The sequence below is a fragment of the Carcharodon carcharias genome, chromosome 9 (assembly GCF_017639515.1).
Source record: "Carcharodon carcharias isolate sCarCar2 chromosome 9, sCarCar2.pri, whole genome shotgun sequence".
Taxonomy (NCBI): domain Eukaryota; kingdom Metazoa; phylum Chordata; class Chondrichthyes; order Lamniformes; family Lamnidae; genus Carcharodon; species Carcharodon carcharias.
In genome coordinates, this window is record NC_054475.1 from 17762525 (window position 1) to 17788727 (window position 26203).

At 46.2% G+C, this 26203-nt stretch overlaps 1 protein-coding gene across 3 annotated transcripts in view; it reads right to left on the minus strand.

Moving 5' to 3' along the window:
- The window catches only part of foxp4 (forkhead box P4), a 440188-nt gene that overhangs the window by 205906 nt on the left and 208079 nt on the right, over positions 1-26203 (minus strand). For all 3 annotated transcript variants that reach the window (XM_041196036.1, XM_041196037.1, XM_041196038.1), the window contains exon 3: positions 23146-23235. In XM_041196036.1, the coding sequence (XP_041051970.1) occupies positions 23146-23235 (90 nt within the window). The remainder of the gene's footprint in view (positions 1-23145; positions 23236-26203) is intronic.

Genomic DNA, 26203 nt, shown 5'->3' on the forward strand with positions numbered 1-26203 from the left:
CTGGATGAGCACTTGGCACATCATAACATTGAAGGCTATGGGCCAAGCGCTGGTAAATGTGATTAGGTGGGTCAGGTGTTTCTCACATGTCGGTGCAGACTCGATGGGCCGAAGGGCCTCTTCTGCACTGCGTGATTCTGTGATTCTGCGAGTAAGGGGTATATGCAAGGTTCCAGTGCAGTATAAAAATCAGTCTGTTAATCTATCTCTAATAGTGATAGCAGGCAGAGGACCGAGTCTCCTCAGAAGAAACTGGTTAAGGGAAATTAATCTTGAGTGATTACTGAGATCTCAATCAGAAGCAGAAAATGTCACTGTTTGGAAAAAGGAGTATGTAAAGACTCGACAAAAGGAACTCATAGAGGTGATGCTTCAGGACAGAGTTCGAGATGAAGTCAGTAACCTCCAAAAAGTAAAAGAAAACCTGCTGAAGGACTTTTGCAGATTGCAAGATTCCCTCAGATCCCAATCTGTACCACTAAAAAGGTATGAGGAAGAACAGGAAGAATTCAGCATACCTTTGGCCAAGATGAAGAATAAATTAGCCGAAAAAACACAGCAATACTTAATTCTTCAGGAAACAACTAACAAATGTGATAAAGAAATGGAAGAGCTGAAGAATCAATTATGTGAAAGCCAAGAAACTTTAAAAATAGAGACCCCTGAGTTTTCAAAGGAGCTGCCAGATGAGGAAATGCTGGAAGACTCAACCACTGAGTTCACTCAGGTTGAGCTATTACCTGAGTCTAGTCTGGCCAATAGGGAAATTGAAAAGAAACCAAGATTAAAGTTAACACCTCCAAGAAGAAAACCCATCAAAAGAAGACACGTAGGAAGAGAAAGTGGAATGACTAACAAGGTCCCGAAATTTTTATTTTAATTTTTACACAACAGAAAGCCGATCATATTCATGTTGAACTTAGCCTTGCCCAACATCCTGATTTTGAGAACCTTCCTGATAGTTGACCTTCAGATTGCTGAACTTGGAGGGGAGGGGCAGCAGGAGTGCAGGCGATGGGGCCCGAAAGAGGGTGAAAAAATTCCCGTTGGAGTCTACAACACATGTAGAAGGAACTCCCCTTGGTTTGGAAGTACCTGTAGGATCCGTTGAGCCTGAGAGAGTTGAAGAGACAAACCTACAGGTTCCTACTGGACAGCCGAATGGATAGGTGACTCCTGAGAGGGAGGCCACGGATAAACCACCCGAAGTCATAGAACTACAACGTTTGACATGTTTGAAGATGCCTCCTCAGATACTGAATTTGTAAATAGTTTATTTATGTAAATAGTTTATATATTGTAAAGATTGTAAATTGTACTTTCAAGTAAAGGGGGAGGGATGTGTTAACCTGAGGTGTAATACACCTTTAAGAGACTGTGAGCAGATTGACCACATAATTGTATTACCCAATTTCTGTGTAGCGCAGGTTACAATGTTAATGGGTAGTTTAGAATAGGGTCTGGTTGGAGAAGCACACATTGTGTTCGTGCTCTGTCACTTATGTTAATAAACAACATGTGCTTCATCTTACGTTGGTCTCTGCGTCTGCAGTATATTGTTTGCCAACTCACTCGCCGGTAGATAGATGTGCAACAATGTTCGCAAGCAAAGAGACCCAACATAAGGAACATAACACTGACGCCCACACTTCTGCAGGATTCTTTGAGTCGCAAATAAGAGGAGGAAGTGGATTTATGATTCCCATCCCTAACCCGCCAGCAGTTGGGCTAACTGTATAATCCTATATTACCCAGCTCACTGTCTAACTGACTGTGGAACCTGTATCCCACTGGGAAAAAGAGAAACCAGGGTGTTACATGTAAAAGAATTAAATAAATCTGCAACCTTCCCCACAATATTGCAGCATCCCATCGCTCACAGGCTAGCTGACCGACTGCCCCACATACACTCGACAGGAATCAGCATCGACTATCTCACCACAACTGAGCAGCAACAGTTCAATATTTCTTCATCAGTGCAGACAGGTCTTAGTGATTATTCAATGTCAAGTCAATGGGACCTATCATCGTTCAAAGTGAAATGGGAAATAAGATGTTCACTCGAGTTTTATGCTGTGATTAGGACTCAGTGAAACCAAAGAAATATCAGCAAGGAGCATGGATTGTAAAGATTCAAAGAACCTCCCACCAACAGGGTACACTGCACAGACCCAGGAAGTGGACAGTGGGCAGGACACACAGGCAGACAGAGAAAAAGGGAGAAGGGAGGGGAGGGAAAGAATCAGAGAGACAGAGAGGGAAGAGAAGTGAGAGAGAGGGAGACACAAAAAGGGAGAAGCAGGCAGAGAAAGAATCAGAGGACAACAGAGCTAGGAAGGGTTGAAAAACTGAGAGAGAGAGACAGAGAAAGGGAGGGGGAAGTGAGACAGACAGGGAAAAAAGAAAATCCCAGTGAGATGGAGGAGAGAGATAAGAAAAAGCAAAGAGAGGGAGAAGGTGAGAGAGAAAGGATCGCAGAAACAGAAAATAAATAAAAGAGGGCTAGAGAGAGAGAGAGAGACAGATAGGGAAACAGATAAGACTGAGAGACAAACAGACATAGACAGCCATTGAGACAGAGGATAGACAGAGAGGTAAAGAGAGACGGGAGCTATAAGATTTATCCAGAGTCAGATGTGGGAATGAGGAGGAAAGGGGAAAGGGGCACATGAGAGGGATTGTGTGGAGGTAAAAGATGGGAGAGGATGACCCAAGAAATGGAAAGAAAATGGTAATAAAAGAGAGGGAGAATGTGACAGGAGAGGGGAAAGAAGAGAGACAGAAAGAGAAAGAGAGAGTAAGAACCTTTAGTTTATTTTGTCTGCTTTGGTTGTAAACCACAGGCCTGGAAATGAAAGCACTCTGTGATAAACACCAATCATCCGACTTCTTCTGGGGAATAAACTTTCAACCTCTTGAGTCATGGATTCCTGTTTCTGAAACCTTCAGAAGTGTCTGTGCGCGTGTGTATATGCGTATGTGTGCACACATGCTTGTGTGTGTGCACATTCCTATGTGTGTATGTGTGGGGCCGTGTGTATGATCTGTACATACATGTGGAAATTCATCTGCCAACACTTGGCTCCGACATCACTCAGCTTCCCTTCTTTAAATCTGTCATTAAAGTGTGGTGTCCCAGCACTAACTTACAGACGGTGTCACAAGCCAAATACGCCTGCTAGACAGACGGCAATTCCCCTAAAAAGTAGTGGATTGATTTTAAAGTCTTTATATCTTTCCTTTCCAATTTTCCTCCCCATCAGTCATCCTCACCATCCTCCAATCATTACTGCCCAGTGCCAAGCAGCAGGCAAATCCCCTGCCCCTGGACCAACCCTCATTCTGAGGCCAGAAAGTGGCACAGTATATTTCATTAAGCTCGGCTGATTGCTGAGCTCAACTGTTCCAATGTTCTCCTGGCCAGCCTCCCATCTTCCACCCTCTGCAAACTAGAGCTCATCCAAAGCTCTGCTGCCCAGTGAGGTGAGAGTGACTGTCCTTGACGTCAAGACTGCCTGTGGCTGAGTGTGGCATCAAGGAGTCTTGGCAAAACTGGAGTCGATGGGGATCAGGGGGAAAACTCTCCGCTGGTTGGAATCATACGTAGCACAAAGGAAGCACAACAGGATGTCGATCGCCACAGCTCCAGGACATCACTGCAGGAATTTCTCAGGCGAGTGTCCTAGGCCCAACCATCTTCAGCTGCTTCATCAATGACCTTCCTTCCATCATAAGGTCAGAAATGGGGATGTTCGCTGATGATTGCACAATGTTCAGCACCATTCGCAACTCCTCAGATACTGAAGCAGTCCATGTCCAAATGCAGCAAGGCCTGGACAATATCCAGGCTGGGGCTGACAAGTGACTGGAAGGTAACATTCAGGCCTCACAAGTGTCAGGCAATGACCATCTCCAACATCTAACCATCGCCCCTTGATGTTCAATGGCATTATCATCACTGAATCCCCCACTATCAGCATCCTGGGGGTTACCATTGACTAGAAACTGAACTGGACAAGCCATATAAATACTGTGGCTACAAGAGCAGGTCAGAGACTAGGGGCAGAATTTTTCGGTCGGTGAGCTGGGGGCGGGGCCCGCTTGCTGACATGAAAATGACACGGGGTGACGTTGGGAGGAACCCCTGTCATCATCCCGTTCCATTTAAATATTCAGGAAGGCGGGGGCACAGCGCAATCATCTGTCCGCCCGCTGACCTGTCAATGGCCAACTGAGGCCATTGACAGGGTAGTTAAACCTTAAGGCTGGCGGGCAGGCTAAGAGCCCCAGCGGGCTTCCGATAATACTTGAAACCTCATCCCCTGGCGGGATGAGGTTTCATGTCAGTTTTAAAAAAGCTTAATAATGTTTTTGTGATATTTATTAACATGTCACATGAGGGGGACAGTTAATAATTTTTTTATTTTTCTATTTTTCAACTTTCAAACACTGACAGCGCTCTCCCTGAGGCAGCACTTAGTCTCAGGGAGATGTGCTCTCTTTTGTGCGCATGTGCGAAAGGGCGCACTCTGACAGCTGGGGAATCCCTCCCACGCCTCCCTGCACAGGAAGTGCATAGCGCTTCCTGTTGGGCAGCTGCTGAACAGGCCTTAATTGGCCCGCCCACTTAAAATGGCGGCAGGGCCCATTTCGGCGGCGGCGATTGGCTGCCTTCCCGCCGCCGAGCCGGTGGGGCCCGCCCACCCATCAAGGGCAAAATTCTGCCCTAGGAATCCTGCAGAGAGTAACTCACTCTCTGACTCCCCAAAGCCTGTCCACCATTTACAAGGCACAAGTCAGGAGTGTGATGGAATACTCCCCACTTGCCTGGATTAGTATAGTTCCAACAACACTCAAGAAGCTTGACAACATCCAGGATTGGCACCCAATCCACAAACATTCATTCCCTACACCACCGGCGCACAGTAGCAGCAGTGTGTACCATCTACAAGATCCACTGCAGCACTTCACCAAGGCTCCTTAGACAGCACCTTCCAAACCCATGACCACTACCATCTAGAAGGACAAGGGCAGCAGGTAGATGGGAACACCACCACCTGGAAGTTCTCCTCCAAGCCATTCACCATCCTGACTTGGCAATATATCGCCGTTCCTTCACTGTCACTGGGTCAAAATCCTGGAACTCCCTTCCTAATAACACTGGGGGTGTACCTACACCACATGGACTGCAGCAGTTCAAGAAGACAGCTCACCACCACCTTCTCAAGGCAACTAAGGATGGACAATGAATGCTGGCCTAACCAGCGAAGCCCACATCCCGTGATGTTCATTGATCCCTCTGTGCTCACTCACCCTGACAACACTTTGACTTTAAAATTCTGACCCCTTTTCCAAATCCATCTCTGGCCTTGTCCCCTTCCATCTCTGTTAGTTCTATACAGTCCTTCAAGATCTCTGTGCTCCTTCAATTCTGATCTGTTGTGCACGCCCGATTTTAATCGCTTCACTGTTGGCGGCCATGCCTTCAGCTACCTTAGCTCTAAGGTTCTGAAATTCCCTCCCCAACCCTCTCTCCTCCTTTAAGATGCTTCTTAAAACCTCCAGCTTTCAGCCAGGTTTTGGTCACCAGCCCTAATATCTCCTTGTGTGGCTCAGTGTCAAATTTTGTTTGATAATTGGAATGCTTCACTACAGTAAAAGCATTGTATCAATATAAGTTGTTGTAGAAATTGGTGCTGTCCATTTTCACATGGAACTCGTCTGCATTTGGACCTCTGGCCTCATTTGTTTAATTTGGACTTCATTTACATATTTAAGGAACCTGTTGCCTGCTCAGGGCAACAGAATCAAGACGGACAGATGGAGTGAATTAAAATATAAACCAACTATGATCTAATTGAATGATAAAATGGACAGAAGGGGCTGAATGGTTTACTCCCAATCCTACATTTACTTAGATGGCTGCCTAGGGGGTGTAAGGGAGGGGTAGCACCTCTCCCAGGTGGGCTCTGCGCATACTTTGGAGTGGCTGAACCTATATTTGCCCTCACCTTTACTCAGCTCTCACCTGTGGCTCCAAGTGGTTGTTGACAGCAATCACACCCCAGTAAACTGCTTCCACGGGTGGGTCAAACCAGGTGAGGGGAGCTGTCGGGTCTCCTATCTGCAGCAACTGAAGGGTTTGTCTACCCTGGTGTGTGAAGACTGATTCCAGCAGACTGGGTAGATGAGAGCAATCCAAGGTCCAATGGTCTAGAAGTTGGGTCAGCACTGTGCTGTGGAACGTGTTGAGCTCAACAAGACACAGGAGATGTCCTGGTCATCCACTGCATCTGAATTCATCTCCAGTCGTCTAGGCTCATCTTGTCACTGGACTACGATAGGTCAGGATGACAGAGTGAGGCTGACAATGCACAACTCCCCCTCACCATAATCCAATTCACATGCAAGTCATGTTCATCACCTTCCTATCGTCTGTCATCCAGCATCTATCTTCACAAGTCCTGTGGCGATGGGCAAGTGATGCAGCAACAGGTGTGATTTCACTAGGAGCTGCGGCCTCAAACCTGACACTGGGCGGCTCAGGCTGCAGGGCTGTCTTTCACTGGAATGAAGCAGAAGTGGAACTTGGTCGCTCCCTGAGCAACTGAGCAGCTCTTTTCAGGGCCACACTGCTCAGCTCCTTAGTATGAGGAAGGGGTTAGAAAAGGTGCCCCCAGCACTGTCTGCCCCACCACCCTGGCCAGCAGGCCACAGCAGATCCCACAGGGATCCCATCAACACGGTTGTAAGTAAATCGCTAAAAAGGAAGTAAAAGTGACACCGGTCACCATTGGCACAGGGAATGTGTCGCACCCTCACGAGCAACTTCACAGCTGACAGACCTGAGAGAAATGCTGCTCTCGTTGGTAGAGAGCTGACCAGATACAACATCCAGGTCACTGTCCCCAGCGAGACTTGGCTACCTGAGGAGTGTCAGCTCAAGGAAATCAGTGCGGGTGACATATTCTTTTGGAATGGCCATGGAAAAGAAGAGTGGTGTGAAGCTGGTGTAGGCTTTGCTGTCATGAACCATGTTGTCCGTAAGTTGACTCACCTTCCTGATTATGTTAATGATCATCCGATAGTGCGTAAACTTGCCCTGCTTGGCAATAAGCAAGTTTATGCCTCGACCAAGACCAACCCTGACGGTGTCAAGGATAAACTCTCTGATGACCTCCGCTCCTTGATTGCTGCTGTGCCAAAGTCAGACAAGCGAATCATTCTTGGTGGCTTCAACACAAGAGTTGGTGCAGATCAGCAGGCATGGGAAGGGGTCATCAGAAGAAACAGAATTGGCAATTGTAACAGCAATGGTCTCCTCTTGTGAAGATGTGTACTGAGCATGAGCTCTTAATCACCAATAAAGTTTTCTGCCTCCCTACTTGCAACAAGACATCTTGGGTGCACCCCCATTCTATACAATGGTATGTAATCGACTATGTCATCACCAGGCTGAAGGACAGGCAGGGTGTGTGTGCAATGAAAGCCATGTGCAGCACCAACTGCCAGTTAGACCATCATCCTATCATTTCAAAGCTAAACATTAAGATCTATCCCTCTGAAGAAGAGTCACACGGACTCGAAACGTTAACTCTGTCTTTCTCTCCACGGATGCTGTCAGGCCTTTTGAATCTTTCCAGCAATTTTTGTTTTTGATTAAGATCTATCCCTCTGGACACCATCAGGGCATGAAAGTCCAAACACATCTCAATGTCTCTGGGCTCAAACAGGCAGTCATGAAGGAATCTCTCCAAAACATTTGAGAGTCATCTGTGTACAGTGAAGATGGACACGCTACATTGTGGATTACTGAGCGATGTTCAGGGATATAGCATACTCCACTGCTCTAGAGGCCCTTGGTCTTGCCTCTCATAAGCGTCAAAATTGTTTTGATGAAAACAGTGAGGTGCTCCAGAAGCTACTGGAGAAGAAACATCATCAGGGTTTACCACAGTGACAAGTCATCACCATCCAAGATGAGTAGTCTGTCCAAGGGAGATACAAGGCAATTGAGTGAATCAGAAAGCAGACGAACTTCAGTCATATGCAGACCACAAAGATTGGGAAAGATTCTATGTTGCTCTGAAATCTGTCTGCAGACACCAGTCTACTGGTGCATCACTAATCCTCAGTGCCAGTGGGTCAACGCTGTTCGCAAAAAAAGCCAAAATTCTAGAAAGATGGGCAGAGCACGTTAACCACACCCTCAATCGGCCTTCATCCAGCACTGAAGAAGCAATCAGCTTCCTGCAACAAGTGAATCAACAGCTCTCTTGATAATCCTCACACGCTGTTAGAAACAGTGAAAGCTTTCAAACTCCTGTCTAGCAGCAAAACTCCAGGAGCTGATGCTATCCCAGCTGAGGTCTACAAGGCTGGAGGCCAATACCTGGTCAAAAAGGTCACTGAACTCTTTCAGTCTCTGTGGGAGCAAAATTCATCTGGCAAGAATACAAAGCTGCCTCCGTTGTCCTGGATGATGGTGTGTCTTCTGACCCATTCCCGGTCACTAATGGAGTTAAACAGGGCTGCGTGCTAGTGCCATCCCTCCAGCATGTTTCTCTCTGCCATGCTTTCAGATGCTTTCCAAGATGGCAATGCTGGCATCGAAATCAGATATAGCATGGATGGGAAGCTGCTCAATCTGAGATGATTCTCGGCAAAGACCAAGATCTTCAAGGACGTACTTTGTGATTTCCTGTTTGCTGATGACAATGCGCTAGCTGCCAGTTCAGAGCTGGACATGTAACTTAGCAACGACTTCAGTCTTATGATCGGCCCAAAGAAAACTGAAGTACCAGCCTGCTCTGGGGAAGCCTTATCTCAAGCCCAAGGTTTCAATCCATGACCAGAACCTGTCAGCAGCGGATAAGTTCACTTATCTCAGCAGCACAACCTCTTGAGCTGTCTACACTGATGATGAGACAGATGTATGAACTGTCAAAGCAAGTGTAGCCTCGGCAGACTTCAAACATCAGTCTGCGAACAAAGAGGAGTAAGTCTGCCCACCAAACTGAAAGTTTGCACAGAACAGTCCTGCCCACACTGCTCCACACATGTGAGACTTAGACTGTGTACAAGGAGCTCAGCCACTTCCACTTGAGCTGCCTTTGGAAGTTTCTGAAGATCAGATGGCTGGAGAAAATACCAGACACTGAGGTGCTTACCCGAGCTCGCATGCCAAGCATCCACACCACATTGAGACAGTCACAATTGAATTGGGCCGGTCACGTAGCCAGAGTGCCCGACACTCACTTATTGAAGCAAATCTCCCATGCAGAGCTCGAGTCTGGGGTGCGCACACGTGGCTACAAGGACACTCTGAAACCTTCACTTAGGAGTTTTGATATCGACCCCAAGTCCTGGGAAAGCTCGCCCGGAATCACTGAATGTAACACAACCTAATAAAAAGGTGTGGCCTCCTTTGAAAGCAAACACCTATCAGAGGCATGGAGAAAACGCAAGGCGAGGAAAGCCTTGAGTCAGCAACTAGCCCAAAACACAATTGTCTGCAGTATCTTGTTGTTATATTGTTATATCATTCATAAAAAGTTAGGAACTCATTGTTCTGTGATATATTGCAGGATGCCATGTTAACTATCGCACTGTGGACATGTGCTGAGTAACAATGTATCAGTCAATCAGTCTACCAGCCACACAGAAAGCAGCAAGAAATACACTCGATGAAGCTCCAGCATTTTCAGTCTAAAGTGTGATTATTCCTAACTTATGGGAACAAAAAGACATAACACCTGTCCCATTTGCAGCAGAACCTTCTGGACACAGATTGACCTTAGCAGCCACCTGCGTACCTACCAGAACTCTATCAAACACCTCAGACGATGAACATGGTCATCTTCACCTTGAAGGATGAACACGGGGAGGAAGGCAACAGCCAGAGTGTCCTGAATGTTAGTGGAATTGATTTTTTCCTTGGGGAACAGTATGGTGGACCTCAAAGTAGGAGCTCTTTGCACCTACTCTGAATGGACACACAATGGCCAAATTTTACCCCTATAGAGTTTAAATCTATGTGCTCAAAAAATACATGTGATTGCTGCATTCGGAACGTCCTGAGACCTAATGTTTCTCTGGTGATTTGGGAGATTCACGGTGAATCAAGGAGGAGAATGATATTGGGCAGAGTGAAAGTGGTGAATCCCTGATCCTTGTCTTGTTGTTTTGAAACATTGTTTGAGGGTCAACCAGCCTCTGAACCCCAATAATTTGAACCCTGCCAATCCAGACCCCAAGCCCGGAGAACTCAGAGCTATCTTTGGCTCTATTTATTACTTGCCAACTTGTTCTGCTTGAACTCTATGAGTTTGCATATTTGGACCTAGATTTTCCTCTTCACTCAGGCCATGTGCTTCCTGCCACTGACCCCAGGGGATCTTCTGGGGTCAGATCTATTTGCATTTTTGATGGGTTGATGGTGGGGCTTCCGGAGATACACAGGGATCCCACCTCTGGATTGCATGAGCAGAGGATAAGCATCAGCATTGAAAGATTCTGGTGCCTCCTGGGCAGCTGGTCAAACTGACAGCTTCTGTTAAGAATGTTAAACTTGTCACCTTGCCCAGACTGCACTGGGCTCTGAGCCATTCAATATTTAAAAAACTGCTTGGTCTCCTGAACAATATTGAGATGCTTGGGCACAGTGGCTCGCCTCACACTCAGTGCGGCCACTGTACCATCCAAGTAAACCACTTCATTAGCATGGGTCTCAATCCTGCCTCAATGTGTAACACGCATGCCCCAGGTTCAGGACGTTGTGGGTTCAAGCCCCACTCCAGGGACTTGAGCACTTAATCCCGGCTGGCGCTCTAGTGCAATACTGAGGGAGTGCTGCACTGTCAGAGGTGCTTTCTTTTGGATCAGACAGTAAACCAAGGCCCGATCTGCCTTCCCAGGTGGTTGTAAAAGATCCCATGTTACCAGAGGGGCAGGGTGGTTCATTGTCTGGCCGTCAATTAATTTTACTAAAACAGATCATCTGATTATCATCTCATTGTTTGTGGGATCTTGCTGTGTGCAAATGGGCTGCTGTGTTTCTTAAATTATAATAGTGACCACACTTCATTGGCTGAGATCCCATGCGGGCAACTGAAGTGGCTAACAATATTAGAGTGATTACATTAGGGATGCACAAGGAAGTCAGAACTGGGTCATTTTACCACACAAAAGGTGCTATATAAAGCAATTTCTTTCTGTCCTTTCTGCCAGAGTGTGTGGGGGAGTGGGTGGGTGGGGTGTGGTTGTTGGATATGGTGTCTGCTTTCAATCCCATGGGAATATCATGGGCAGTGGCAGTGACCAGTGTTTCACAATACGCTGGCTCCCCAAACAGGATTCTAAAACAGGGCATCACTGGCCCAGCCCATGGCTTCATGTTGCCGTCCCATTGGTGGATGAATCCTAAATCAGAAAGTCACGATCTGCTTGTTTCAGAAACTTGAGATGTTGCCATGGATACCCTTGGCCTTGGAATATACTGGCTGTTGCAAACATGTCTTTAATTGGGTGTGTGTGGGGTTATAGTTTGAACTTTCAATTAACTCATTTATTAGAATCTATTTTATCCCAAATTTTGATTTACCCATTCCCAGGGAAGGCTTCTGCCCCTAATTTTGTCCTTTGACCTCGTATGTTGGTTGCCAAAGTTTTACTGGGGTGGAACGTTATTTTCTGTCACTGATAATGTGCTGAAATTTTGACGGTTCATATTTTTTTAAACTAAAATAATTATATCAAAATTGTTATTTATTTTGCTGCCAAATCGCTCCCACAAATCCTCATAAGGTTAGAAAAACAGAGCTGGGTGGAGAGCAGCACCTGTCCAAACACAACAAATGTTCTGGCAGCTGTGAGTACTGCTGGCAAACTGCAGATTATCAACCTCAATCATGACCTTTGGGAAGAGAGAGAGAGGAAAGAGGGAGGGGTGACAGAGGCACAAAGTGGGAGACAGACAGAGAGGCACGCAGGCAGAAATGGAAGAAGAGAAACAGAGAGGGAGGGAACGATAAAGAGACACAGAGGGAAAGAAAGAGGGAGGGAGAGAGACAGAGAGGGGCATGGAAGGAAAAAGGAGAGCACGGAGCAGGAGAAAGAGACAAAAGGTGAGAGTGAAATGAAAAGGAAGAATAACAGGAAAGAGCAAGGCAGAGTATGATCAGTTTTTCTCTCCACAGTCTGAGCAGTAATCTGCTGGAGTGGATTGCTGAACTGATACAGAAATCATCCAATTTTTATTTAATTGGTCTCAGCAATTAAGTGGGAGGCACATCCTCACATCCTCATCTGATCAGCCACCGCTCACTATCATCATAATGCCATGTATTACCCATTCCTCAAAGTGAGACACCACCAATATTGTCCTTCCATCCTTTCAAAGCATTCCGTTCGTCACATTTACACATCACTTATTTCCCTCTTTGGAGATGAGAGCACAGAGCAGCAGGGAGAAGCAGAGAATTGGAGGTGGTCCAGACAATGACACAGGAAGAGGTGCTGGAGATAAACTGGCTCTCTACATGCCTGACATTGGCGATGGAGAGATGGGAGATCTCCCAGCTTCCTGGTGAAAGAAGTAAATATAACACTTAGAGTCCACTGCCAACCAATCAGCACTCTCTTCACATACAGAGTCCACTGCCAACCAATCAGCACTCTCTTCACATACAGAGTCCACTGCCAACCAATCAGCACACTCTTCACATACAGAGTCCACTGCCAACCAATCAGCACTCTCTTCACATACAGTATAAAGTGTTGTTTTCACCTATATTAGTATTTTTGCGAAGTGGCCTGATGAGTGCAAGACGAAAAGCTTCAACATGTCTCTTTTTTCAGCAATACTCAAATACAAAACAGTCGCATGGCAGACAGCACTCACTGACATTGGCTTGATGTCAGCAGCCACTAAAATATAATGATCAACAGAATGATGACTTAAAACCCTCTAATCTCGCCAGTTCTAATTCATGTCTTTCATCAGCCACAGGTCCAACAGCATCCCTCAGGAGGTGGTGCCAGAGGAGATTACTCATTCTGAGGATGCGCCATCACATGATTCAGGATATCTCAGGCCTTTGTGCTGATATTCACCTCCATGGAAAGATTGGCCAGCTGCATGGAGCATCAGATGCAGCAGGGAACCGAGTGCATGCTCGCCCTGGCCAGCAGCCTGCACAGTCTGCCAGCTTAAACAGGATGGAGAAAAAGCCTCGCCCTGGTCATTCAGAACCTCAATAAAGAGCAGCAACATTCTCTCCAATTCCTGGCCAGCAGGGAAATGTGGGTGGGCCATGAGAGGGAAGATGGAGAATGTGCACCTGGTGCGGATTCTGCTCAAAGTGCTTCCACTCCTGACCCCTTCCACCCACTCACCCCTCAGTCAGACCCTCACATGCCATCTCCTGCCCCGACAGCCAGGTCTGCCCGTAGCACAGGAATAGGTGGGGCAGTTTTTGCTGGGGCCCTCACAAACTCCAAAATCCAAAGGAAGTAGCCAAAAGCACCTGAGCAGTTGGAGCAGAATGTGCAACCTGCCTCTAGCTCAACTGAAGCCACAGTTGTACTAGAACAAGGAGAGTGCAAGAGGAGGACCCTGGGACAGGCAGTCAGCAGCACTTTGAGGATCTAGTCTATCTAGAGCATCTAGTCTTTACTCAAGTAGGAATAAAGGTAAAATAAAAGCAAGCGTCCATATTCTATTTAGTTAAGAAAGGTCTGGGGAGTTCAGCCCCACGATTTGCACATCCTGCGCTATGTGGGAAATCCTAGACACTCCTGGCGGTCTGGATGACCATGTGTGCAGGAGCTGCCTCCAACTGGAGCAACTCGAGCTCCGGGGTTTGGAGGTTGAGTGGCAGCTGGGGGCACTGTGGTGCATCCATGAGGCTGAGAGGTTTGTGGATAGCACTTTTCAGGATGTGGTCACCCTGCAGCTTAAGGAAGTGCAAGAAGAAAGGGAATAGGTGACGGTCAGACAGAAGACCAGGTAGATAGTAAGAGAATTCCCCAAGTGCATCTCACTTGCAAACCGCTTTTCAGCCTTGGATAACAGTGAGAGTGATGGTTCCTCTGTGCAGGCCAACCAGAGCCAGGGCCATGGCACTGTGGATGGTCCAGCTGCTCAGGGAGGAGGAAGAACAGTGGAAGGGCAATAGTGGTAAGGAATTTGTTAGTGAGGGGAGTAGACAGGCGCTTCTGCGGCCGTAGACATGACTCCAAGATAGTATGTTGCCTCCCGGGTGCCAGGGTCAAGGATGTCACAGAACAGCTGTAGGGCATTCTGAAGGGGAAGGGTGAACAGCCAGAGGTCATGGTCCATGTTGAGACCAATGACATAGGAAGAAAGAGAAATGCAAGCAGATTTTAAGAAGTTAGGTAGGAAATTGAAAAGCAGGACTTCAAAGGTAGTAATCTCCAGAATACTCCTGTAGTAGTGAGTACATGAACAGAAGGATTGAGCAGGTGAATACGTGGCTGGAGAGATTGTGTAGGAGGGAGGGCTTTAGATTCCTGGGGCATTGGGACCATTTCTGGGGGAGGTGGGACCTGTACAAGTTGGAAGAGTTACATCTGAACAGGAATGGGACCAGCATCCTCACGGGGAGGTTTGCTAATGCTGTTGGGGCGGATTGAAACTAAATTGGCAGGGGGGTGGGATCCTGAAAAGTAGTTCAGAGGGGAGAGAAACTGAGATGGAATTAGAATTAAAACACTAGTAAGTGAGACTGGAAGGCAGGAGAAACATAGGCTAGATCAGAAAGAAGTCAGTTTAGCAAAGCTAAATGGAATATATTTTAATGCAAGGAGCTTGAGGAATAAGACAGACAAGCTGAGGGCACAGATAGGGAGTATGATCTCATAGCTATGACTGAGACTTGGCTAAAAGACGGGCAGGATTGGCAGCTCAACATTCCTGGTTATAGGGTATTCAGACAAGATATTGATCAAGGAATCAATTATAGCTGTGAGGAGAGATGATATCTTGAGAGATCATCAAATGTGGCATTATGGGTAGGAGTAAAAACCACAAAAGGGGCAAACACGCTGTCGGGTGTGTACTATTGGCCCCCAAACAGTCAGGGAGAGTTGGAGGATCAAATATGTAGTCAAATTTCAGAGAAGTGTAAGAATAATAAGGCAGTAATAATCGGGGATTTTAACTACCCAGATATTAACTGGGGTAGTTATAGTGTGCAAGGTAGGGAGGGAGCAAAATTCTTAAGTTGCATCCAGGAGAACCTATTTATCCAGTACATAGAAAGCCCAACAAGGGAGAGGGCATTTGTGGACCTAATATTTGGAAATGAGCCCAGGCAGGTGGAAGGCATATCAGTAAGGGAGCATTGTGGAGATAGTGACCATAACTCAGTTAGATTTAGGATAGTTATGGAAAAGGATAAGGTTGGGCCGGGAATAAAAGTTCTAAACTGGGGAAAGGCTAGTTTTACTATGGTGAGATACGATTTGGCCCAAGTGGACTAGGAGCAGCTACTTGCAGATAAAACTGTGTCAGAGCAGTAGAAGGCATTCAAGGAGGAAATAGTGAGAAGCAGGGCAAATATGTTTCCGTAAAGACAAAGGGGGGACCAAGTCCGGAGAACCCTGGAAGTCAAGGGACATAAAGGTTAGGATCAAGATGAAAAGAAAAGCTAATGGCAGATACCGATGGCTCAATACAGCAGAGTCCTTAGAGGAGTATAAAAAGTGCAAAGGGGAATTTAAAAAGGAAAGTAGGAAAGCTAAGAGTGTGCATGAGAAAGCATTGGTGGGTAGAATAAAGGAAACCCCAAAGAGGTTTTTTAAATATGTAAAGAGCAAAAGAATAACTAGGGAAGGATTAGGGCCAATTAGGGACCATAGAGGTAATCTGTGTGTGGACCCGGAAGACATTGGTACAATCCTCAATGAATACTTTGCATCAGTCTTCACAATGGAAAAGGATGATGCAGGTATAGACATCAGGGTGGAGGACTGTGAAATATTAGAGGAAATAAACATAGAGATAGAGGAGATACTAACCGGTTTAGCGGTCTTAAAAGTGGATAAATCCCCAGGCCCGGATGAGATGTATCCCAGGCTGTTGAGGGAGGCAAGGGAAGAGATATCAGGGGTCCTGGCAGTAATTTTCAAATCCTCTCTGACCGCTGGTGATGTGACAAAGGACTGGAGGACTGCTAATGTTGTCCCATTGTTAAAAAATGGAGGAAGGGATGGACCAGGAAATTATAGGCCAGTTAGTCTAACCTCTGTGGTGGGGAAGTTACTAGAAAGAAACCTGAGGGACAGAGTATATCTGCACTTGGAGAGATATGGATTAATCAGGGAGAGTCAGCATGGATTTGTTAAGGGAATGTCACGTTTGACATATTTGATCAAATTTTTTGAAGAGGTAACCAGGAGTTTTGATGAGGGTAATGTATTTGATGTGGCCTACATGGACTTTAGTAAGGCTTTTGATAAGGTCCCTTATGACAGCCTGTCAAGAAAGTAAGAGCCCATGGGATCCAAGGCAAAATGGCATATTGGATCCAAAATTGGCTGAGGTTTGGAAGCAGAAGGTGATGATAAAGGGATGTTTCTGTGACTGGAAGTTTGTTTCCAGTGGGGTTCCGCAGGGCCCAGTGCCAGGGCCATTGCTCTTTGTGGTGTACATAAATGATTTCAACTTAAATGTAGGGGGTATGATCAAGAAGTTTGCAGATGACACGAAAATTGCTAGGGTGGTAAATAGTGAGGAGGATAGCCGTAATCTGCAGGAGGATATCAATGGACTGGTCAGGTGGGCAGAGCAGTGGCAAATGGAATTCAATCTGGAAAAGTATGAGATAATGCATATGGGGAGGACTAACAAGGCAAGGGATTACACTATGAATGGTAGGACCCTGGAAAGTACTGAAGCTCAGAGGGACCTTGGTGTGCATGTCCATAGATCTCTGAGGGTAGCAGGGCAGGTACATAAGGTGGTTAAGAAGGCATATGGAATACTTGCCTTTATTAGCTGAGGCATAGAATACAAGAGCAGAGAGGTTATGCAGGAACTGTATAAAACGCTGGTTAGGCCATAACTTGAGTACTGCGTGCAGTTCTGGTCACCACATTGCGGGAAGGATGTGATTGCACTGGGTGCAGAGGAGATTTACCAGGATGCTGCTTGGGTTGGAGGGTCTGAGCTATGAGGAAAGATTGGATAGGCTGAGGCTGTTTTCCTTGGAGCAGTGAAGGTTGAGAGGGGACCTGATAGAGGTGTGTAAGGTTATGAGGGGCATCGATAGGGTGGATAGGAAGGCATTTTTTCCATTAGTAGAGGGGTCAATAACCAGGGGACATATATTTAAGGTAAGAGGTAAAAGGCTAAGAGGGGAGTTGAGGAGAAATTCTTTCACCCAGAAGGTAGTGGAAGTCTGGAACTCACTGCCTGAAAACGTGGTTGAGTCAGAAACTCTCGTAACACTTAAGAAGTATTTAGATATTCACTTGTGTTGCCACCTCCAGGGTGATGGGCCAAGCGCTGGAAAATGGGATTAATGTAGTCAGATCCTTGTTGGCCGGCATGGACATGATGGACCGAGTGGCCTCCTTCTGTGCTGTAAACATCTATGAGTCTGTGAGATTTGTAGCTGCAGAAGGATATTCACTTGGGCATTTAACACTGTCTTATTTTCTTACATTTCTGCTTCATGTTCATAATCCATGAACTTTATTTCAAAGGCCTATTGTCCAGCCTCCTCATTGTTGCCTGTTCACGGCCAAGAAGCCCGCTTCCTCCTGAAGACTAGTAGAACAAGGGTTAAAGGTGAGCAATGAGTGTCAGTGAGAGGGATGGATTGTTACTTGTGGGACTGCTTTGAGTTGTGTGGCCAGAGTGGATTCAGAATTGGTATGTCAGATGGCTGTGCTGCCTCAGATCAACCGAACTGTGCCTGAACCGCACCGTCCTGGGCATCCCAAGGCTAAATGAGTGGCTACAGGTACTTTCACCATATTAGCTTGCTCCTCCTCCAAAGATGCAGAGCACTCTTCGGCTTCTTCCTCCTGGAGATTCAGTCCATGCTGCTGTGCAATGTTGTGCAAGGCACAGCATATCACTACTATTGGGGAAACCCTGTCTAGATTGGATTGAAGGGCTTTCCAGGCATCTAAATCATACCTTCACTACCCTGATGGCCAACTCACTAATCACGCTTGTACTCATGTGGCGTCAGCTGTACCTTTCCTGAGCGTCACTTGGCAGGAGGCCTTCTTCCAAGAGGCTGCAAATGTCAGCGACCTCCTGATGGGACGGTCTCAGTCTCCTCAGACACTGCTGCCTGTAAACCCTGTGTTGGGGGTATCACCTCCTGTGAGCTAAGGCTCTGAGCTCTTCCCCACTGCCCTTTAGAGCAGCAGGTGGGTGAGGAGATGGTAGCTGCTGCTCCTGCTGGTGCTGCTCCTGCTGGTGCTACTCCTCTTGTTCCTCATCAGAGGCCTAAGGCCTAACCTATACAAGTTGCGCCCAATCTGCTGAGAATGCTGGCAGCTGGGAAGTGCAAATCAAAGGCAAAAATTCCAAGACAGCAGAATTGGCCTCCAAAGTAGTGAAAGGACACTTTGAGAACAAATTCTGTGAGCAAAAGCATTTGATTTAGGCAGGTAAAAATCTGCCAGGCCTCAGTACTTAAAGCCTTTCTTGCCTGTCAATTGCCCATCACTGTCATCTCCGCAACCCCCCACCCCCCCCAACTCCACCGCCCCCCACCCAGCTCCCACCCCCATATTGTCCTCTCACATTGTTTTACTGTGGAGTTTCAGGAAACCTGGGAAATGCATGCTCTCAGAGTTAGTCAGAATTCTGGGTGAAAACTGCTGTTAATGATTTTACATATTTAAATAGCGGCTCCACCTGTCCACAGGAGATTCCCATGCACTAACAACACACTCAGGTTAAATAAGGAAGGTGGTCATTTTTTGCTGGCTTCCCAATACAGCTACAGGTTCTAGCCTTTTAACCTGTTGCCCACACAGAAGCCCCTACCCCAACAGGTTAAAATTCCCTCCAGAGATTGGCAGCTAAAACAGATGGAGAGAAGGAGAGAGCAGGGGAGAGCAAAGGAAGATAGAATGGCAGAGAGGGAAACGAGAGCAAGGAACAGAGATAGGCAGAGAGGAAATTAAAATTTGCTGACAAATTCGAGGCAGTTGTCTGTCAGTGTTGTCAGCTGGGAATTGAGGGGAGATGGTCAGAGACTCACACCAGCTAGACACTGCAGCTGGGAGTTTCCTTGTACCAACTCCCACACCAGCAGGGAACAACAGAAACTTGCATTTATATAGTGCCTGTAATTTAGTAAGAATGTGCCAAGACACTTCACAGGAGTGTTACCAAACAAAGTTTGACACTGAGTAACAAATTAGGAGATACCAATAAAGGAGACTAAAAACTTTGTCAGAGTAGTAGGCTTTAAGGAGTGTCAGAAAGAAGGAGAGAGAAAGAGGGACGCAGGGAAATTTAGGGAAGAAATTCCAGAGCTTAAGTCCCAAGCAGCTTCAGGTACAGCCGCCAATGGTGGAGCAATTAAAATTGGGGATGCCTCGGTCGTCAGAAAAATAGGACGTTAAAGGCACTATATAAATGCAAGCTGGTGTTGCTGGAATATATAATCAGTAAAGGTTTATCCACAGGCATTAAACGCCACCAGATCAAAGGCTCATTTTTAATAGATTAAAAGGTTGAATGAACATTGTATTATCTCTGTAATGTGATGTTAACTCATTCATAAGAAATATCTCAAATGGGATGAAGCCAATTCTTATAAACAGACACATGCATTTCATTTGTTAGTGTATTTTTTTATTTTGTCCAGACCAATTCTAACCCTTAAATACAATAAAGGGTGGAACCCCTGTGACAGGCAACTTGGCCACTGGTTAGAGTCCTGTGTCGCCTCTCTTTGGGCTAGCCAGCCACAACTTGTACCACTCAGGCACTTCACAGGGTCAAGGACTCTGGGGGCTGAAGTCTCACCTGCCAAGAGCTGCCAGCCAATCAGATGCTAGCAGCTCTACTGAATGGCAGCGCCACTGGGGAGGCGGTGCCTGCTGCCAGTACGACACCCACCTGAGGCTCAGGATTGCTGAGGGACCCAGGGCCAGGGGTGAATGATGGCGCAAAGGGACTCAAGGGGCGGGGGTCTCGGAAGGGGGTTAGCAGCAAGGTCACAGGGTCGGCTTTCAGCGGGTACCCCTTCCCAATATTGGGTCCCTCGATCAGGCACTGAGTGCTTTGGAATGAGGGCCCCCCTCCACCCCCCCAGGATCATGTAAGCAAATACGCCAGGTTTGTTTGTCTTGCTTCCCACATGACAAGCGTCCTGCCCACCACTGGGTTAATACCGGTGGCGTGGGATGAAGCCCTTAAATGGCCATTAATCACCTATTTCAGAACTTCAACTGGTGGCAAGGCAGGAAGTCAGCTTACGGGCCTACCCACCATGGACTTAATGGGGGGGTAGAGTCGGGAAGGTGACAGAGTCAGCACCACCCTCCTGCCTGATTTAATGACCCCAGCCACCAAACCTGCTAAGGTGGAGGGCACAAGATTCCGCCCAATGAGAGGCCCAAGATATTGGAATTAAGTTGCCTAACTCACCATTGCCTCCACCCTCAACCACACGCAACTCTGCACAAAACAGGGATGGAAAGAGACACAGTCAGGCTAACAATAGCTGGCACTACTGGTGATCTCCCATCCCTTTGGAATGTGAAATTCCCAGGAGTTTGAGTTTCCGCTTTGGCCACAATTGGGAAACTGCATCCGAAATGCGCGTGAAATCAAGTTGGTTAGCTCGGTGTTCAAGATTAAAATTAATTGTCATAATCACAAACATAAGCTTTACACTAAATCAGTGCTAACGGACAGTGTAACAGGACATAATCTCTTTTTACTTTCCAATATAAAATGTGTTCATGTGTTTGAGTGGCCAACAACTGATGAATCATATCAAACAACGCGTCCCTTCAGTTATTCCAATAGGCACGGTATTTAACCAGCTTGTGCTGGCAAAACTCAGCACATAATTAACGTTAGATGTGATTCTATGATTGGGCAGCACTTGCTGAATGATCCTGAGTGTGCTAAGAATTGCACTAACAACCAATTGGACTAACAATCAGTTGGGCTCGCAATGTAGCTCACTTATATTTGCTAGGAGCTACATATATTCATAAGCAGGGACTTGTCCTCTGCAGGCAATAGGAACATGCCCAGGCATCGCACCTTTTTTGAATGATGGTGGTTTTATTAATGAAAATAGTTTTTCAACAAGCATTTTCGTAAAAATATCCAGCATTCCACTTGATTCAAATTCACTGAAAAAAACGTTTAAAAAACTGTACAGAACCAGGCAATAATTTCATGAGTGTTCACTAATTGGCTTCTTAGGAAATTAAATATTCTTTGAAAAGCAAAAACTTTTAAAGTATTTCAACTCGTGCCTGAGGGGTGGGTGGGTGGGTGGGGGCCTAAGAAAATGAGCATATATAGAGGTAGCTTCAGGTGGGAGGGCAAACACAATAGATTGGGCTCAGCAAATTCCAAACTTATTTTCATCATGTTCAACTGTCTCAACGGTCCCACTCTCACTGTAAGACTTTGTTGAGTTAAGTAGTGCCTTGTCTTGTTTTATAGCCTAGTTACTGTCAGTTACTGCTCATCTTAGAGTTCACCATTCCAGCCACTTCACTAAAACCAAATGACTGAGCCTCTTCAACAAGTGGACAAAACCAGTCAGCTTTCAGCTGAGTTTTCATTGCAAGTAAGGAAACATCAAACGATTACTCATTTTCACTGTCAATTCTTGCTGATAATCTTGAATGAATTCCAGTGGTGAGCAGGCCATTATTGACCAGGAAACGTTAGGAATACATCCGCCCAATGGACTGTGTTCAGCCTGTTCCATCCATTTCACTTGACTCGGATGGACCCTTGCAGGCTGTGCCCCCCGCAACCTCCTGGTGGATTGGTGCTATGTTCACCTCTGACAATTTCTAAGATTTTATTCTCACTGAAGTTAAATCATCTACAAGCGGATCTCAGGGTCTGTATGTTTCACTGGCCAAAGATTTTGAGTCAGAGTTGGGTTGGTGTGTGTGCCCTGTGTTGTACTGATTGTGGGTCAATCTTATCGCATGCTGGATGAAAGGAAGCCCTTCACTCCTGCCTGAGATGACAACATTAAACTAGACAGTACAACGGCAGGACAGCAATCACCTCGTTTCAATTGAGAAACAGATTGGGAACATAAGGGATTGAACCTACTGCATGTACAGATTGGAACAGGTTTGGGTTTAATTTCTGCACTGAAATCTCAACTCCAATTCTGTTTTTTACACTGCTCAGGAGATGGCCATCTTCTGCTTCACTTTTCCCAGTGTCAGCTCCTATATGGTTCATGTGTATCTCAGTGTCAGCTCCTGCACGGTCTGTGTGTGTCTCAGTGTCAGTTACTGTACAGTCTGTGTGTGTCTCGGTGTTAGCTCCTGTACAGTCTGTGTGTGTCTCAGTGTCAGTTACTGTACGGTCTGTATGTGTCTTAGTGTCAGCTCCTATACGGTTCATGTGTATCTCAGTGTCAGCTCCCGTACAGTCTGTGTGTGTCTTAGTGTCAGCTCCTGTACAGTCTGTATGTGTCTCACTGTCAGTTACTGTATGGTCTGTGTGTGTCTCAGTGTCAGCTCCTGTACAGTCTGTGTGTATCTCAGTGTCAGTTACTGTACGATCTGTGTGTGTCTCAGTGTCAGTTACTGTACAGTCTGTGTGTGTCCCAGCGTCAGTTACTGTACGGTCTGTGTGTGTCCCAGTGTCAGTTCCTGTATGGTCTGTGTGTGTCTCAGTGTCAGTTACTGTACAATCTGTGTGTGTCTCAGTGTCAGTTACTGTACAGTCTGTGTGTATCTCAGTGTTAGCTCCTGTATGTGTATAGCACACAGGCAGTAAAAGCTAATTATTCACTACCATGTGCGTCTCATAGACAGCTCCTGCATGTACAGGGTACATATTGTTAATAGATCCCTGATCCAGTATCTGCTCCTGCACGTTATATGTCACAGTCTAACCAGCACTGTTTACATTTGATGTATTATACAGACCTGTACGGTCTGCTGTTGCTTGTCATTTGCGCTGGGAGAGTTGAGTCCTGTTGCTTGATGAAGTAAAAGCTGTCTTGCTGCTTGAAGAGCCTGGAATCAAAGAGGGAGAAAGGAGAAAAATAAGAAAAAGGTGTAGATCCCAAATCTTTTTTCCACCTACCTATGTTAACTGAGCGGTCAAATGTTAGTGAAAGGCTACAGCCAACACTTCCACGTCATCTCTGACTGACCATTCACATCTGCGTCTGACCATTCACATCTGGCATTTTTGCCCATTCACCTCTCTCTGACAATCACATCTGTGTCTGGCCATTCACATCTGGCACCTCTGACTATTCACATCTGGCATCTCACCCATTTGCATCTGTGGCTAAACATTCGCATCTGGCATCTTTGACCATTCACATCTGTGTCTGGCCATTCACATCTGTGTCAGACCATTCACATCTGGCACCTCTGACCATTCACATCTGGCATCGACGACCTCTGTGCTGCTGTTTCTGGAACACTGCCACTGAACAGCAGCGCAGATAAAATAATGCAAGCTGTAACTTTCACTCTTCAAAATGTAACCTGTGATAATATTTGGCAAATCAGGTGCATCCTCAGCACTAGGTTTATTGGTACCCTCAGTAGATTTTGGTAAAATCCTCCACGTGTAGCATATGTCACAAAAACTCATTTCTCCCCAAGAGAAGATTTCAATTCTGATGCCTCCTCTCCCACTCTGGGTCTGCGTTGTACAGAATCAAAGATTTCCAAGTTCTTTCCTCAGTCTGAGTTGTTTATTCCAGCCTCAGGCAGCAGCAATAGTATTCCCAGCCACCCCAGATTTTTTTTTCATTCATTCACGGGATGTGGGCTTTGCTGGCTGGGCCATCATTTATTGTCCATTCCTAGTTGCTGTTCAGAAAGCGGTGGTGAGCTGCCTTCTTGACCAGCTGCAGTCCCTGTGGTGTAGGTACACCCACAGCGCTGTTAGGGAGTGTGCTTCAGGATTTTGACCCAGTGACAGTGAAGGAACAGCCGATATATTTCCAAGTCAGGATGGTGAGTGACTTGGAGGGGAACTTCCAGGTGGTGGTGTTCCCATATATCTGCTGCCCTTGTCCTTCTAGATGGTAGTGGTCATGGGTTTGGAAGGTACTGTCTAAGCAGTCTTGGTGAATTCCTGCAGTGCATCTTGTAGATGGTACACACTGCTGCCACTGTGTGTCGGTGGTGGAGGGAGTGAATGTTTGTGGATGTGGTGTCAATCAAGTTGGCTGCTTTATCCTGGACGGTGTCAAGTATTTTGAGTGTTGTGAGCTACACTTATCCAGGCAAGTGGGGAGTATTCCATCACACTCCTGACTTGTGCCTTGTAGATGGTGGACAGGCTTTGGGGAGTTAGGATGTGAGTTACTCATCGCAGGATTCCTAGCCTCTGACCTGCTCTTGTAGCCACAGTATTTATATGGCTGATCCAGTTCAGTTTCTGGTCAACGGTAACACCCAGAATATTGATAGTGGGGGATTCAGTGATGGTAATGCCAAGGGGCAATGGTTAGATTCTCTCTTGCTGGAGATGGTCATTGCCTGGCACTTGTGTGGCGTGAATGTTACTTGCCACTTGTCAGCCCAAGCCAGAATATTGCCCAGGTCTTACTGCATTTGGACATGAACTGTTTCAGTATCTGAGGAGTCACGAGTGGTGCTGAACATTGTGCAATCATCAGCGAACATCACCACTTCTGACCTTATGATGGAAGGAAGATCATTGATGAAGCAGCTGAAGATGGTTGGTCCAAGACACTACCCTGAGGAACTCCTGTAGTGATGTCTTGGAGCTGAGATGACTAACCTGCTTCCTTTAATCATCTTCCTTCGTGCTAGGTATGACTCCAACCAGCGGAGAGTTTTCCCCCCGATTCCCATTGGCTCCAGTTTTGCTCAGGCTCCTTGATGCTACCTTGTGGGTTGATCATTGAATGTTCTTCAGATGAATATACAACAGCACACTGTCTGGGATACATCAGACATTCATTATTAACCAATTTTGGACTGCAGCAGTTTAAGGAGGCAGCTCACCACCACCTTCTTAAGGGCAATTAGGGATGGGCATTAAGTGCTGGCCTAGGCAGCAACACCCACATCCTGTGAAATCATTTTTAAAAATCAGTGAACCATTAATACAGCTGAATAGTGGTAGAGGGATAGACAACCCCAATAACAGATAAACACAGATCAGAAAGATACAATAATTGAATTATACATTGATGGAGACACTAGTAACTCAATAACAACCAATACACTGAACAACTCCATAACCCAGAATGAACCAAGACATTCTCCATAACCCAGTAACAACATACTGACACAATAATTAATTAGTACAATTGCCAAATATGAGGAACACTACGATTGAACAATACAGTAACATATTAACAGAGAATCCACGATGCCAGTGACACCATAACTGAATTATGTAACAAAACAAGAAGTCACATAACAATTGATTTATAATCAATATACTGAACAGATTCAATAACCAAGCACTATACCAGCACACTGATCAGGTGGGTGATAATGGTGGGGTGGGAGGGGAGTGGTTGAGCGGGTTGTGTGGAGGTGCAGGGAGAGATATATAAGGCCTCAAACAAATTAGTACATATGGCAGGTTTTGGGGATGGTAGCATGATGGTTATGTTACTGGAACTCACTGCCTGAGAGGGCAGTAGAAGCAGAAACCCTCAGCTCATTTAAAAGGTGTCTGGATATGCACCTCAAGCGCTCTAACCTACAGGGCCAAGGACCAAACGCTGGAAAGTGGCACTGGGCTGGGCGGCTCATTTATCGGTTGTGTCAGACATAAAGAGTCAAGTGGCCTCTTTCTGTGCCCTAAAACTTTCTATGAATCTAAGATTCTATGACTAATGAAGCCTACACCATGTGTTCAAATCCCTCCACAACAGCTGGAAAATAAATCTGGAATAACAAAGCAGCATCAGTATTGGTGACCATGAAACTAACCAATTGTCATAAAAATTCACCAGGTTCAATATTGTAAACCAGCTCT